This window comes from Mus musculus, chromosome 5 (assembly GCF_000001635.26).
Source record: "Mus musculus strain C57BL/6J chromosome 5, GRCm38.p6 C57BL/6J".
NCBI lineage: Eukaryota > Metazoa > Chordata > Mammalia > Rodentia > Muridae > Mus > Mus musculus.
In genome coordinates, this window is record NC_000071.6 from 35,711,188 (window position 1) to 35,725,579 (window position 14,392).

At 52.6% G+C, this 14,392-nt stretch overlaps 1 protein-coding gene and 1 long non-coding RNA gene across 6 annotated transcripts in view; one reads left to right on the forward strand and one right to left on the reverse strand.

Moving 5' to 3' along the window:
• Sh3tc1 (SH3 domain and tetratricopeptide repeats 1) overlaps nt 1-14,392 on the reverse strand; it is a 42,808-nt gene that overhangs the window by 14,008 nt on the left and 14,408 nt on the right. For 3 of the 4 annotated variants that reach the window (NM_001359895.1, NM_194344.2, XM_006503904.3), the window contains exons 2-9: nt 12,727-12,957; nt 10,343-10,417; nt 7,786-7,913; nt 7,084-7,189; nt 5,743-5,889; nt 4,922-5,132; nt 3,839-3,915; nt 2,876-3,071 (exon numbers count right to left, since the gene is read on the reverse strand). In NM_001359895.1, coding sequence (NP_001346824.1) covers nt 2,876-3,071; nt 3,839-3,915; nt 4,922-5,132; nt 5,743-5,889; nt 7,084-7,189; nt 7,786-7,913; nt 10,343-10,417; nt 12,727-12,910 — 1,124 coding nt within the window. In that variant the 5' untranslated portion in view covers nt 12,911-12,957. Of the gene's footprint in view, nt 1-2,875; nt 3,072-3,838; nt 3,916-4,921; nt 5,133-5,742; nt 5,890-7,083; nt 7,190-7,785; nt 7,914-10,342; nt 10,418-12,726; nt 12,958-14,392 lie in introns of those variants that run through there. The other variant, XM_006503905.3, reaches the window with a different exon arrangement.
• On the forward strand, nt 9,013-11,133 carry Gm31888. 2 transcript variants are annotated; one of them, XR_001784845.2, is made up of 4 exons: nt 9,013-9,080; nt 9,204-9,409; nt 10,284-10,431; nt 10,526-11,133. It is a non-coding gene; the product is annotated as a predicted gene, 31888 (long non-coding RNA). The 2 variants fall into 2 exon arrangements; XR_376876.3 differs by lacking the exon at nt 10,284-10,431.

The following is a 14,392-nucleotide window of genomic DNA, read 5'->3' on the forward strand; positions in this document are numbered from 1 at the left end:
TCGTTCCATTGCATTTCCTTGCTATCTCACGGAGGCCACGGCCCCCTGGGAGCTGTATTCTCTATCATAGGATGGAGAGACTTCTGATTCAGGGATCTTAATCAGCAGCCAATTATCTCCACAGCTCAACTTGTGGTTTTGTCTTTTTTGACAAAATTTCACAGTCAGATCTGGATCTTCTCCCCCATCAGACTGCTGGCCCCACTCAACCTCAATGAAGACACTAAACAGAAACAAAACCTGCCCTTGAGGGGACCTTTGCTGAGCCCAGAATAAGAAAGCCTGTAAACGGGCCTGAGGGAGAGCTCAGAAGTTAAGAGTACTTGTTACTGTCATAGAGGACTGAGTCTGTTTTCCAAACACAACCATCTACAACTTGAGTCCAGGGGATTCCATACCCTCTTCTGTCCTCCGCAGGCATGAAGCATCCATGTGTGTACAGAAAGACACATAGGCAGGCAAAACACTCGTACACATGAAAAAAATGACCTTTCTCTATATATATGGATGTAGAGAGATAGAGATAGAAATATTTAGATTATAAAGATCCTGGGAAGGTTGAGTGCCAGGCAGATTCTCAAAGCCCACTTGAACTCTCCCCTGTGAAACCACCATCCTTCTCACAGTACCCAACACAAGGACAGGGCTCATGTGGCCATGAAGTCAGGCAAAGGAAACAGGGAAAGGTCAGAGGCACAAAAGGAAGAAGACAGAGGAAGGAGGCGATTTTGCCTGTATGAGTAAGTCAGCAGGACACTGTGAAACTAATAAGCTTCAAAGAAAACACAGCGCAGTTTCCGGTCTCTACCCAGCGAGCCTCTGCTTCAGAAACAGAAGAGAGGAAAAGGTGACTGAAGGCTGCTAGGGTGGAACGGGTGACACAGTGAGTGTGACATGCGTGCTGGAATCATCTTTGCTTGTGAACATCGTGGTGGCAAGGTGTCTTGGTTTTTGATACCTGTCCTGTGGTTATACTTGAGATCCTGGCTTCAAGAGGCAGTTCTTCAATGGGGCAAAGGGCCTTAACTTGTATAACTTATCCTCAAAGGCTCGGAGGACAAGCACAAGGAAGAGAGAAAAAGAAGAGAAAGCAACCAAGGTGAGAAACCGTTCTCAGCCACCAGCAGGTAAGGGACAGGTTGTGGCTGTGTTCTTCTTGTTCTGTAAATCCGAGATCGCATCAAGACAGGAGAGGAACCTCTGGGCTGTTACCAAGCTGGAAGCTTCCAGGTTCAGGGCAGGAGAGACACCAGAAATACTGGAATGACAGAGAAGTAGGTACAGTCCCTTGCTGTGAAAGATGATGTCAACACCTCTAACACTCTAGGGAGACAGGGAAGAACGGACCAGATCCGTGCTCTTCCAACCCTGACTTCTGTTAAGTTTGGAACTGTTGAAGCCACAAGGACCCCCACATCTGTCAAAAGGCCCAGCAACAGAGTAAACATTCTCCTTAGAGCTGTGCTATCTCTGTAATGAGAGACCTTGAGACATAAGTCACGAGCCACTCAGCTGTTCTCAAGAAACAGCTGAGTTAATGAGGTCACCATGACGTGACACTGTGCAATACAGGAGAGCCCAGAATTCTGTCACTGGAGCTGAGTGGAGAGTCTGTGGAGGTGTCCCAAAAGGCGTGTAGACAGACTGTGCCCCCATCCTGTGTGCACACTGACATTTTGATAGAGTACCAGGAAATGCTGCTCTAAGTTTGATCAGCACACAGGTCCTGCCAGTGTCCTCCTGGTCTAAGTGACAGATGATAGGATGCTTTAAATCAGGGTACAGAAGGAAATGGACTCAGTGATGGCTGCTGCCTTAGAAACTGCATCTGAGAGTTGCATATGGCATCCAGTCCCCAGCAAACCCAGTTTGAGGAAGGCATGGCTATAGAGGGGACAGAAGCAGAGAGCATACACCTGTCTCTCCAGGCTCCTTGACTGAGGTCCTGTCAAAGGAAACCATGAGCTGACCAAGGGTGGCCTCAGCTAGACTCACTGTCCACTCCCCAAACACTCGCCACCCACCATTGCTCAAATCTGTACAGAGTTAGCCCAGAAAGGACTGGAGCACTCCCCTGGAAGTCCCCTCACCTGGAGCAGGTGCAGACAGGGTTCTCTGGGGGATAGGACAGGGACAGGGACTGGTGATTATAGGTGGGATTATAGGCTGGCAGGCCCCCCCCCCAAAGAACCTGATAACAGTGGAGTCACCCGCATCTGTTCAGAGCGGAGAAAGGGTGAGCTGCCTTGCATCTAGCCTTGGGGGGCTGATGGCAAGTGAAACCGGAGGCCATGGAGACCGGGTCCAGAGGCTTCGCAGGGCTTTATACTGAAGGGTAAACACGGAGAACCTTCAAAATGCCTGTCTCCCGGGAACTGGAAGGCAACTAGTTTTGGAAATTGGGTCCCTGTGGCTGTGACTAGCTAAGGTCAGGCAGATGGGAGCTGGTGGGATGCACAGTAGGACAGCAAGTGTCTCACAGGAGACAGACAAGGGTGAGGAGCCAGCAGGAACTTGCAGGATTCAGCAGAAGGCAGGGAGGAGCAGGCCAGGGGGAGTGAGTCTTGACAGGAAGGGGCACGCCACACACCACAGCAGCTCAGCTGCTCTACCTCAGCCCCAGGCTCCTGCCTTGGAGGCTATACCTAGCATGTGACCCTTTTCACCAAAGCTGTAGAGCTGACACTGCGGATAAGCACACTATACAGTCACACAGTGCCCTCTGGTGGCATCCTGGAAAGGCTGAGCCAGGCCCAGTGGAGAAGGAAGGAGCTGCCCAGGACAGCGCGCTGGTGGTTCCTGAGAGGCTAACAGAGGGTGGCAGGATCCCCGCAGGAGCAGTGTGGGGTTCAGGAAAGGGGCCTCTGCCACTCACTCAGATGCCGGGCCCTGCATGCTGACGAGGCCAGTCCTCACAAAGCCCACCTGGCCAGAGGCCATGTGCCGGCCCACACACCAGGGCAGGCCAGGCACCTGGGCACCGAGGATCTCGATGACATCACCAACGCTGAAGGACATCTCTTCGGGGCCTGAGCCCTGGAAGTCAGCTATCGCAGAGGCCAGGCCAAACCCTGCAGAAAGAAGGTTATGTGGTTAGAGCTGAGGCCCTGTAGGCACAGAGGGTAGCCTCAGACTCATGCTGGTGTCTCTGCATGGCCAGAGGTATGTGAAATGAAGCCTGACTCTGGAGGTTGCTGGTCCTCAGAAGGGCAGTTTGATCCTCATACCATATGGGCCACTGAGGCTGAGACACTGGTGAACTCTGTCCTGGGCCACCAACCTCCAGGCACAGATCTCTGCCTCATGCACCTTAGATCTTAGGCTCTCCCATCACCCACAGGGCCCTGTGTATACTTAGCGGACACAGGGACCATCCAAACACCAGTTGGCTCCAAAGGGACAAAGAAATCTGCTTCTCCTTGTGCCCCCAGGAGCTGACAGGCAGGCTGCAGGACCAGCTCCTCACAGGGAAGGCCCAGGACAGGGCCAGATAGCCTATCCATCCTCCATCCTACCTCATAGATTCTACCAGAGTCTAGCCAGCCAGCCAAGCTTAAGGTCTCCCAATGAGCCAGACTCAATGAGGTATCTTGAGATGCTACATTCCTGTGTCTGTGAGGTGAGAGAAGAGTCCCAGCCTATTTCCCCAGGTGCTGGGCAATTTAGTTGAGCCCCGAACCTCTCTGAGCTTTAAGTAATCCTGAGTATTGTAGAAGGGATGCTAGCTTCCTCTTTGGGCTTAGGGGACAATCAGGACAAGTGCAGAAACTTCCAGAATACTAGTCTCGGCTACCTTCTTCAGCTGCCTCTCCCCCAAGGAGGGAAGTCTGACACTCACTCATGAGCTGGGCATCAGGTGTCCCAGGTCCACTCATGGATTCATCGATGGGATCCCATGGGACCCTGAGAGTCCACCTAGAGTAGGGAAAAGAGATCTATGCTGTAGAGGCTTGGATGAGGGACAAGTATATCCTCCAGACTGCTTAGGAGTGACACACATGAATCGCACCTTGGGGACACACATGAATCGCACCCCTCCCACATACCTGCCCAGATGTGCAGCCCTGAGGCTGCTGTGTGTAGTACCACACCTGATACCATGGGCCCTGCAGATCCCTCCCCCCACCCCCAAAGTACTTGCCCTGCCACTCTCCTGGAGCAGGCAAGGCCAACAGATTGTAAAGGCCTGCAGCCTAGACAAAGGCCTGAATTTCAACACTGGGTCTCCTGGATTCTCATCTGCTATGTGGCCTGGTCAAACTGACCCTGCCTTGGAACCCAACCTCTCCAGAAATCTTGACTGATTACTGCAGGCCCTCTTCTATGGAGATCCTTACACTAAAGAGCATACTGTATCCCCTGATGGAACAGCCATTAGCCCCAGTGCATAGGGAATGTTCCGGGGAGAAGCTTCATCCTTTCTCCAAGGAGAGCCCTCCAGCCACAGCTGTCACTTCAAAGGCATGGCTACCTAAGAGGTGAACTTTCTCCTTTGGCTTTGGTGGCCAGGAAGCTCCTAGCAAGTTTGCACTCCCTGCACAGCCGTGGACAGGAGTCCCCATGTTCCCTCTCCTCTAACCTCTGGCTTGACTTCCTTCAGTCTCCCTTCATGCAGATTTCTGTGTCTGTGCCTTGAATGTGACCCTCCAGAGTGAGCATGGCAAGTAGCATGTGCTACGTTCAACTCTCCCCTCGTCCCCTAGGCAGTAGAGCCTCGGAGACGTCATTTCTCCTCCAAGCAGTCAGATGCCTGATTGAACTTCCAGCCACACTACATGAAGCAGCAGGAGGGCCCAGAGGGCTCTGTCCTCTGCCTGAGTCATGTGTCTCTCTGGACACCCAGCATCTACAGATGGAGTAGGGTCCATGAGGTCCCGCACCACCCAGGGCCTCAGAATAAGGACTCCAGTTTGGTACCTACTGGTGAAATGGAGTCAAGGGCTCTGGTTCGGCCTCTGCTGCTTCCACATTGGAGGACATGTTGGGTGTGGGTGATGAGGAGTCTGTTTCCAGGATTGCCACTCCCAGAGGGACTCCCGAAGCCCGTCTGAGGGTCTGGGGACCCTTCCCTGCACCTTTGGGTCCTATCGTCCTTCTTACTCGGTGGTCAGGACACAGAACAAAGATGGACCCTTTGAAAGGACAGATATGGTCATCAGAGTGACCCGCAGGACAGTCGTGGTTCTGTTAAACAGGAAAGCTGCCAGCCCCAGCCCCAAGACTCATGGTGAGGAGAACAGAGCCCCATGCAGGAGCCCACTCCACCCTCTTCTTCCCAGGATACCCTTGTCTGAAGGCCCGAAGGAAGTCCAGCCTCAGTTCAACTGAGGCTATGAGGCCGACTAGGATTCTCTCTGGGCCTTAGTCCCCACCTGCACTGTTCAGAGATAGACATGGGATTCCCATGTTCCTTAGTGCTTGGACGGTTATCAAGGAGCTCATCTGGGTGTCTACCCATGCCAGGGAGGTAAAGCAGCCCTGAGGGTCCTTCCTGGGGACTCAAGGCCCTTCCTCTATGGGGCCAACATCTCACATCTCAGGCAAGTGTGAGCATAGCAGACAAACTCTTTCTCACCTTCCTCCTCACATCTCACCTTTTTGGGGAGCCATAAACATTTTTTTAACCAATGACAGTGTATAGAGGGCATCTTATGCTACATCTCCCCCCACCCAAGACACTCCCGTTCCCCCACAGTGTCCCCAGCCCTGTGTGATTTAACCAAGGTCATGGTTGCTGCCTACCTTCCTGTGTGAGGAGGTTCTTGTGTGTCTGCTTCAAGGCATCCTTGTTTACATACATGAGGATGGCAGTCTCCTCCTCCTCACTGGGGGAAAGCAGCCAGAAGGTCTGGTCTACCAGCAGGTTCTCCAGGCAGTGGTGTGTGAAGCCTGCAAGGCCAGGATTGTCACCCACAGGCTCCAGGGGGGGTCAGGGGACCCCATGACCTCAAACACCGGACCTGGAGAGGTCCCTGACATGCTATTCTTCCCTGGGAATATCCCAGTACCTCCATACCCTACGGAGCCCTATCTCACTGTCCTGGCTGTTAGGGTTATAACTTCATAACTACTCTATCATCTGTCCTTGTTGTGCCTTGGGATTCAGAGATGTCAAGGGTGCAGAGCCCTGTAGGCACTCTGAGATGCCCATGGCCCAGTGTCACTACCAGTGCCCTCCATGATCATTTCCATCATTCCTGCACAGGCCTGTGAGATGCTGGGTGTCATGGCCTGCACAGGGGCCATCCCTTTATCAAGTACTGCTTAGCTAGGAGGCATAGCCACACTCCCTTTATAAAGTCAGGGCAAATGCAGAGAGAACCTTTCATTTTCAACAAATGTGGGTGGACATTGAGGACAGGAACTAAACGGGCATTGTCTTCAGGGTGGCACAGTCCCCAGTGGTGCCTAGAAGGTGGACAAAGAACAAGCTGACTCACGAGACTGAGCAATGCACCAACTTCTGGTGGCTCCTCCCTGTCTGCCTGGAGTGCTGAGAAATGTGACCCAATGGCTTCCACAGAGACACAGCCGCAGGTATGAACACATTGTTGTCATCTCCAAAGTCTTACAAATCATACTGGGAAACACTGCATAATCAATTTCTTAAAATCTCCTGGCTTTTGGTTCGGTTCGGTTTGATTTCTTTTTCCAGGGTTTCTCTGTGTAGCCCTGGCCATCCTGGAACTCTCTCTTTAGACCAGGCTGGCCTTGAACTCAGAGACTCATCTGCTTCTCCCTCCTGGTCGCACACCCTTTGATCCCAGCCAAAATCTCGCAGTTTAAGTAAATTTATGAGTCTGTGTTGGCCCACATTCCTGGACTGCCTATAGCTCACAGGCTGTAGTCCAAGGTCAAGACAGCAGGCATACCAGGGTGTGTCAGATGCAAAAGTCCAGCCTCCCTCTGAGAAATGCAGGGAGGGGCCACAAAGCTCAGTTCCATATCCTGCAGCAAAGCCCTGATCTCCCACAGTCTGGTTCACGGGAGGGTTTTGTTTCTGGTTTTCCTGGAGAGTCCAGGGTGATGTGATGCCAGGATCCTCCAAGAGGGGGTGCCATACCCTACTGTGGGATGTCTTACCAAGAGCATGATAGGTAGAAAACTTCCAGATTTCTTCAAAAGTCTTAAATGTCACCACGATCCGGTCCTGGTCACTGTGGATAGACAGCAGCCTGGCTGACAGTTCCTTAAAAGGAAGAGACAGTGAGTGAACGAGATTATGTATCCAGCCATTAGAGAACAGGTGTGTGCTCCTGGAGAGAATGTACAGGACTGCTCTGGTTGGTGTGACAAGGGCGAGGGAGTGCGCCTTCCCTTACGTTTTGAAAACTCATTATTGTTATCTGCCTGACAGGAAAAAAATAAATAAAACTAAGGCTCCATCTTGTTTAAAACTCACTGCCTGTATACTTGTAAGTGGTCAGGTGGGATCCAAACCCTGGAGCCAGCAGCCCAGAGGCACTGTTTGTAGAGCAAGTATAGGGCCCGGGGCTGTACTAGGGGCTTGGTGTCGGCTATCTGATATAGCGGCTCACTGAAGACGATAATCTAAGCGTTTCCAGTGAATAGCTAAGAAGGTAGCGTCACGCAGGCCAGGACACTCTAAACCTAGTCTATCATGGTTGGCTATTCACACAGCCCCTAAGCAGACCGACACTGGGCCCTACCCTTTCCCTCACTGTCCCCAGAGTGACACTTCCAGATCTACCTCCTTCCTCTTCTGTCCCTGCTGCAAAGGGAGGTGTCCCCATTTGTTCCCCAGGCCCCTAAAGGCTGACTCACTCCAAGCACACGGGCCACTTCCCGGCTATCGTTCTCCAGCAGGCGGAGCCGGCTGCGCAGGGCCTGCTGCAGGCTGGGGCTCCGCAGTCCACTCTTCCGCCTCACAGCCAACAGTTGCAGGGTCAGGTCTGAAGAAGCAGGAGGTAGGTGAGGCAGCTTGTCTAGCCCTGATGGGGGCACATGCTCCCCGCCAGCTTCCAACCTTCAACAGAGGCCTATGATCCTCCGTGATGCCTGGAAAGGCACGGACAGCTAGCTATTCCCTCAAACAGACTGTCTATGTCATCCAATAGGGGATGGGACCCTGGGCTACTGCTTACCTCTCCAGCTTCAGTTTCCATAGTTGTGCCTGCTCTGCCCAGGGAGAAAGGGATTCATGTTCCATTCCTCCCATGGAGCAGCAAGGGTCCCTCAGTAACTATCCTTCATCCTCCCATTCCCACAGTCAGCTTCACATGTGGGTACAGTTCAAGCCACCACCACAGGGATGCCAGGAACTCTGAAGCCTCAATATCAGCACTCTCTTATCTTTACAAGGGTCCCACCCTTACACCTTAACAATCTACCACCAGTCCCCACCCTCACCCCTGACCACCCTTAAGATGCATTGGCTGAGGAGGGGCAACTGAGCTGTAGCTAGCTTGCCAGGGCTTCCCTCAGACAGTGTTCTGACCTCCACACAGCCAGAACCTTGTGCACTAGGACCTGGCCTGGCTCCCAGCTCTGTAGGGTAGCATGGTCTGGTGGGTCTTTCTTCATGATGAATAGATGGATACTATCCCATTTGCTTGCCCCTTGCCTGCAGTGACCACCAGCCATTTGGGGGGGCTGCAGGGCTCTTGACAGCTGCTCAGTGTGACTGAGATGCCAACCTGTTCATATCTTCCAGTAAATCTGAATACAAGCTACCCATGTGATCAGCGTCTCCACCCCCCAAAACATAAAATCTGTTGGTCCTGTGTGGGCCTCTTTGCTGCTTCAATACATCATGGCCCTGCCCTGGGTCCTCTTCTAGATCCTGTCCCTGTTGGCTGGCTGCCATCTTGCCTGGCTCCTAATCTGGGATGGGTCTCCCTCCCCCACAGCCATCTTCTCTAATGACTCTTGTCCCAGATTCCAGGCTCCTGAGCAGGCAATTTGTCTGTCCCAGTGTTTGGAAATGCTGAGAAAATTGGTCTCCTGACTCTCAAGGTCCAAGTGAAACTGCCTGCCAGTCCCTGGCAGCAACCTTCTGGGGTAGGGGTGGGGGTGGGGGTGGGGCTGTTCTCTCCATGGAGCATTCTAACCCTGAGGAGGTAAGAGAAGGAAGGAGAGGGAGGGAGGGAGAGGTGGGGAGGATATTTCTCACATCCTTGGGACAGTCCCAGAGCTTGTATCTTCTGGCCTGGGGATTCTGATATCAATGTTTTTAACCCAAGGTTGGGAGGTTCAGAGGCTGAGCACTGTAGAAGCTTCTAGAATCTATCTCACATTCCACAAGGCTGTGATCGTTTTTTGAAGGCCCTCTCCTCTACAAGGGCAGGCTCTGCATTTACAGCCCCACAGTAATTCACGCATCCCCAAGTGACTGCGGGCAGCACCGACCACCCAAAGGAAAGGCCAAGGATGGACTTCACAGAGGAAGGTAAGGTCAGCCACAGAGCTGAGTGTTCAAGGTTCCCCACAGCTGGAGACAACAGTGAGGCTCCAAGGACAAGGGGGGCTTCCTTACCCCAGTTCTGTAGGCAGTGCTTCCCAAATGTCCTCAATAGATGCTAGAGGAAGGATACAGAGGCAAGCACAGGCTGAGCCCGGCCTTCCAGCCTTTCTGCGTGTGGAGACACTTGGAATCTGAGAGCTTTCCTCTCAGTACTCTGAAGCAGGAGCCTACATTTGACATGGTCCAGAGAACGATAATGCAGGAAGCCGCAAGCCCCAAGGGGAAAGCCCTTAGTAGGTGCTTGCAGGTTCTGGAGACTTTCTATGCTTGCTTATCGTGTGACTTGGAGTGGCCCCTCCCAAGGTCCATGTGTTGAAGCCTTGGTCTTAGCTTGTGGTATTGGGAAGTGGTGGGCCTTCAAGAGGTAGGTAGGGCCTAAACTGGGTGTGGTGGCTCATGCCTATAATCCCAGCACACAGGAGGCTAAGGCAAGGGGACTGTCTTGTGTTTGAGGCCAGTATGGTTTACGGAAAGAGACTGTGTCTCAAAAATACGAAAACAAAACAAAGCAGCTCAGTGGGAGAATGGAGGGAGACAGCAGGACCTGTGTCTTCTTTTTCAATTTCCAGACACAAGGCATGTGCTGTTTCCTGACACATGCTCCTTCCCACTGTGACACCTGAGACACTGCCCATGTCCCCTGGCTCTGCCCATTCTCTGACTCTGTCCTCTTTATCAGATATCTTTCCAGATGCAAGGGTAGTGTGTCTAAACTTGACCCCACATCCAAAGCAAGGGGCAAGCCAGCCATGGCAAGCAGGAAGCCCATTCTACAAGCCTCCCTCTGTTACATTAACAGGCAGGGACACAGATGCTGCAGGCTTGGCCTGTTGTGACACTCAGGCCCTGGAGGCTCACCTGTTGGATACACTGTCATTTGACTGGGAGGGGGTTCAGCAGCCAGCCCGACCACGATGCGGGGAGGAGCCACATCTGTAACACACCAGGTGATTGCCATTAGAGAGAGAGGCAAGCAAATCTCCAAACAACCTGGTCCCTCAGGTAGAAGGGTTAGAAATCACTGGACTCTTTTCTCATCAGCCACCCAGGATGCCTTCACAAAATCCCCCCAATGGGATAGGCTGTTGGCCTAACAGCTTGCTGCAAAAGACGAGCCCAAACTCTGCAACTCAGTTCTGGAACCAGCATGGGCATCGGAGAGAATCAAGGTGCAGTCAGCCAGGGTACAAAACTTCTGCCTCGGGACAATACCCATATCCCATGCCTCTGCCCAGCCTCCAAGTTCAGATCTCTGACTCCTTCCCCTTTACCAGATGGCCTAGCAGATGCAAGGGTAGGATGTCTAAAATTTGCTCTCCAACAATTCAGAAAAAATTAGCATGTCTCTCTCTATATATACACACTCTCAGAGCGCAATGCAGTAAACATGGATTCACATTCACTGAAGGGGATGAGGTCATTTACTCTGTTTCTTGTGACTTCTGATGTGCCCCGCCCCCACTCCCCAGAGCTGAGGATGTTCTATCCACTAAGCAGTCTTGCTGCTGGCAGCCATTTGAACCTCCCAAGGCAGAAGTCCATAGGCTAGATTGGCTTGGTTACAGTCTTTCTGGTCCCATGGTATGGGTGGTGGTGGTGGGTGGTGGTGGTTGTTGTTGAGTGGTGGTGGTGTTAGTGGTGTTGGTGGTGGTAGTGGTGGTGGTGATGGTAGGTAGTAGTGGTGGTGGTCGTAGTTGTTGTTGGGTGGTGGTGGTGGTGGTTGTTATTGAGTGGTGGTGGTGGTGGTTGTTGAGTGGTGGTGGTGGTGTTAGTGGTATTGGTGTTGGTGGTGGTAGGGGTTACTTTACAACCCAGCAATTCCAATTCCTAAGTATCTCAAAAGCAGTGATGAGATCTGTACAAAGACATAAACCTGAATATGCACAGCAGCTCTATTTACATCATCCCAACCCAACCAAGGAAACCAGCAGGTGAGCTGTCTCCCCTGGTAAAGCCACTTGCCACCGAGCCTGATAATTTGCATTCAATCTATGGGCCTGGGATGCACAGCCTAGGCCCCTGAGGGTAAGTATCTGGCCACGTGGTCCCCAAAGGCTTCCCAAACTCTCTCCCAGCTCTGAGCCTGGCAGTCTTTCCCTGGTGGCTGATTCTGGTGCTGACTGTCAGGATTTCCCGGCTTATCTGCATGCTCTCTTCTGGTTTTCCTGCCTAGGCCTCTCTGGAAGGAGAGCTGTAGGGAGCAGTGGGTTCCTCAGGCCCATGCCCCACCCAACCCTCCCTTCCTGGGAGGACCATTTCCTGTTTGTGAGTCAGTACCAGACCACCAGGCTCCTCCTCCTCTTCAGCCAGGGGCAGAAGGACCAAATGACAGGTTTAAAATCTGTAGGTGCCCAGCCTCCACACAGCAGGGTCTGAGTTGGGCTTGCCTGGACGCTTAGGGCTCCCTTCTAGCATGTCATTCATTCTGTGTCAAGCAGGAGTGACTGAGCATGTAGCACTTGGCTATTCCTGGAGGCCAGAGACAGGACAGCTGAGCAAGTGACAGAGTCACACAATGTGAGGAAGCTTGAGGAGGGAAAGGGCCTGTCCTCCTCATCTCTCCTTCTCAGTCAGGGCCCAAGGGTGGCAGTGATGGGGTTGTTGGAGTTGCTAAGGTTTTCCAAGTGGGGGAAACTGAGGCTCACGTCTAGCAGCAGCCTATAGACAACCATGATGCGAGGGAGGCCTCTAGTACAGCCTATCTGGCTTCCACATCATTGCTGCTTGCCTGGAGAGTCACATAGCAGGTGTCACCACCCAGGCCTTAGGAAAAGACTCCAATCCTGGTGTGGCCCGGGATCACTAAAGAGTCTGGGCCCTGTTTGCCTGGTGGGCCTGCACTCCACGCTGAGGAATGGAGAAATCAATGAGGACAAGGTGAGATAGCACTGGGCAGGCTCAGCCATCCAGAGGAGCAAGTTGCCCAGGGGCAACTTTGCTATCACTGAGGTTCCTAAAGAGGCCCCGGGCAGCTGAGAACTCCCTAGGGCTAGCTGCAGGGTACTCCACCTAGAAGCCTGGATTACTTCAGGACTGATCATCTGTTGTGGCGGGGGAGGGCAGTATCTGTATGCCAGAGGCTGGCCCTCTGTGCTTAGCCCACAGTGTGGCTAACCCAGTGGGCCCAGTGAGCAGTGCCAGGGTACCCATGTCAGCCCTGTTGGCATGGAGGATTCGGATATGTACTGGATGGACAGACAGGTGGACATGAGAATACGGTGGGCTTCAGCTCCTTCACTCACCACCTCTCACTGTTGCCTCAGCCTCCGCAGACCCTGTTCTCTCCTGGCCAGTGGGCAAGCCCATGGATACACTCTGAATCTGGTCTTCAGGGCTACAGCTTCCCCGAGGCTCCTCAGGGCCCCGCCCCATGGTGAACAGCTCCTCAGAAGTCGCCTCCTCCTCCTCCTCCCTGAAGCTCCTCATGACGCACAGTGGCCTCAAGGCCAAGAGCTGGGCATGTTGCTGGCCTTCTGTGAAGAGAGGACAGTGGTCAGCAGAGTGATGGGCATAATGATGCTGTTAGCCAGGTCAAGAGGAACAGAGACTGGCAATCCAGGGTACCCAGCACCTCCAAGATCCAGCAGTGGGCTTCACTTGCCATAGGTGATCACAGGACAGTCTGGTGAGCAGACTTCTGCTTGTCCCTTCCACACCTCAGGCCATCTCACCCACATCTTCAGTCCCTCATGTCAGCCATGTTTTTACTACAGCAGAGCCTCTGTACAGAGGCTGCTATTTCTGCCCAGAGAACCCAAACCCTTTGCCAAGTGAATCCCCATGCAATTCTTCAGAGCTCGACTTGGCCACTTCTTCCTCAGCTCAGTCAAACAGCTGAAGCAGGCATCATCAGAGGTGGACACCAACACAGACATCAAATCGGCATCACCTAATTGGCCAATCAGAGGTCCTTGCACATAGTGTGGGTGGGACGCCTCCCTTCTTGTTCTCCAGGAGGTCTCTGAGAAAGGGCTCAGAGGCTGACCTGAGGTAGCTGCTCAAACATCCTTGCCAGTGATTCGTGATTCAACACCTGTACAGGATGCTCTGGGGACAGAAACGACCCAGGTTTCCACCAGACACCTGTAGATCCTGGTTTTCAGGTGCATAGCCATACACCTCAGCTAGCTAGGACTGGGGGAATTTACTCAGAGTGGGAAAAAGGAAGGAAAAAAAAGGGAGTGAAAGGGGATATGGGGATGGAAGGAATCGAGAAAGAAGGGAAGGGGAGAGACTGCATCTCATTGTAAGCAGAGGAGAGGATCTTGGTTTTGTTTTCTATGTGGTTCCAGTTCCTGTGACCTCAGCTTTACTGGTGGCCCCAGGACCTGTGATTGTGCCTCACTCTTCCCTGGTATCAGAAGTGGGAGAGGGCTGGCGAGATGGCTCAGCGGTTAAGAGCACTGACTGTTCTTCCAAGAAGTTCTGAGTTCAATTCCCAGCAACCACATGGTGGCTCACAACCATCTGTAAATGAATTTGATGCCCTCTTCTGATGTGTCTAAAGAGAACAACAGTGTACTCATATACATAAAGTTTTTAAAAATCTTAAAAAACAAAGAAGTGAGAGAGAGGGATAATATAACCCGACAGCCTGTGTTCCTCGATTGTTCTATCAGCTATCAGAGAGGCACAGAACACCAAATGCACGTAGGTCAATGGCAGGGGCCACAGACAGGGCCATGGAGCACAGGTTAGACTCTCAGCCTTGATAACTGTGACAGGCCTAGCCACAACACCCTCAGAGAGGACAAAAGGCCCTATGCAGAGGTTGGCTGAACAGTTCTGAACACTCCAGCCCATAAGCCTGACTTGCCTTAGGCCAGATTATCGGCTGAAGGTTGGGGGATTTCATCTCTGTTAACAGAGCAGCCAAGGAGACACCTTCTGTACTGAGTCTATCGTCTG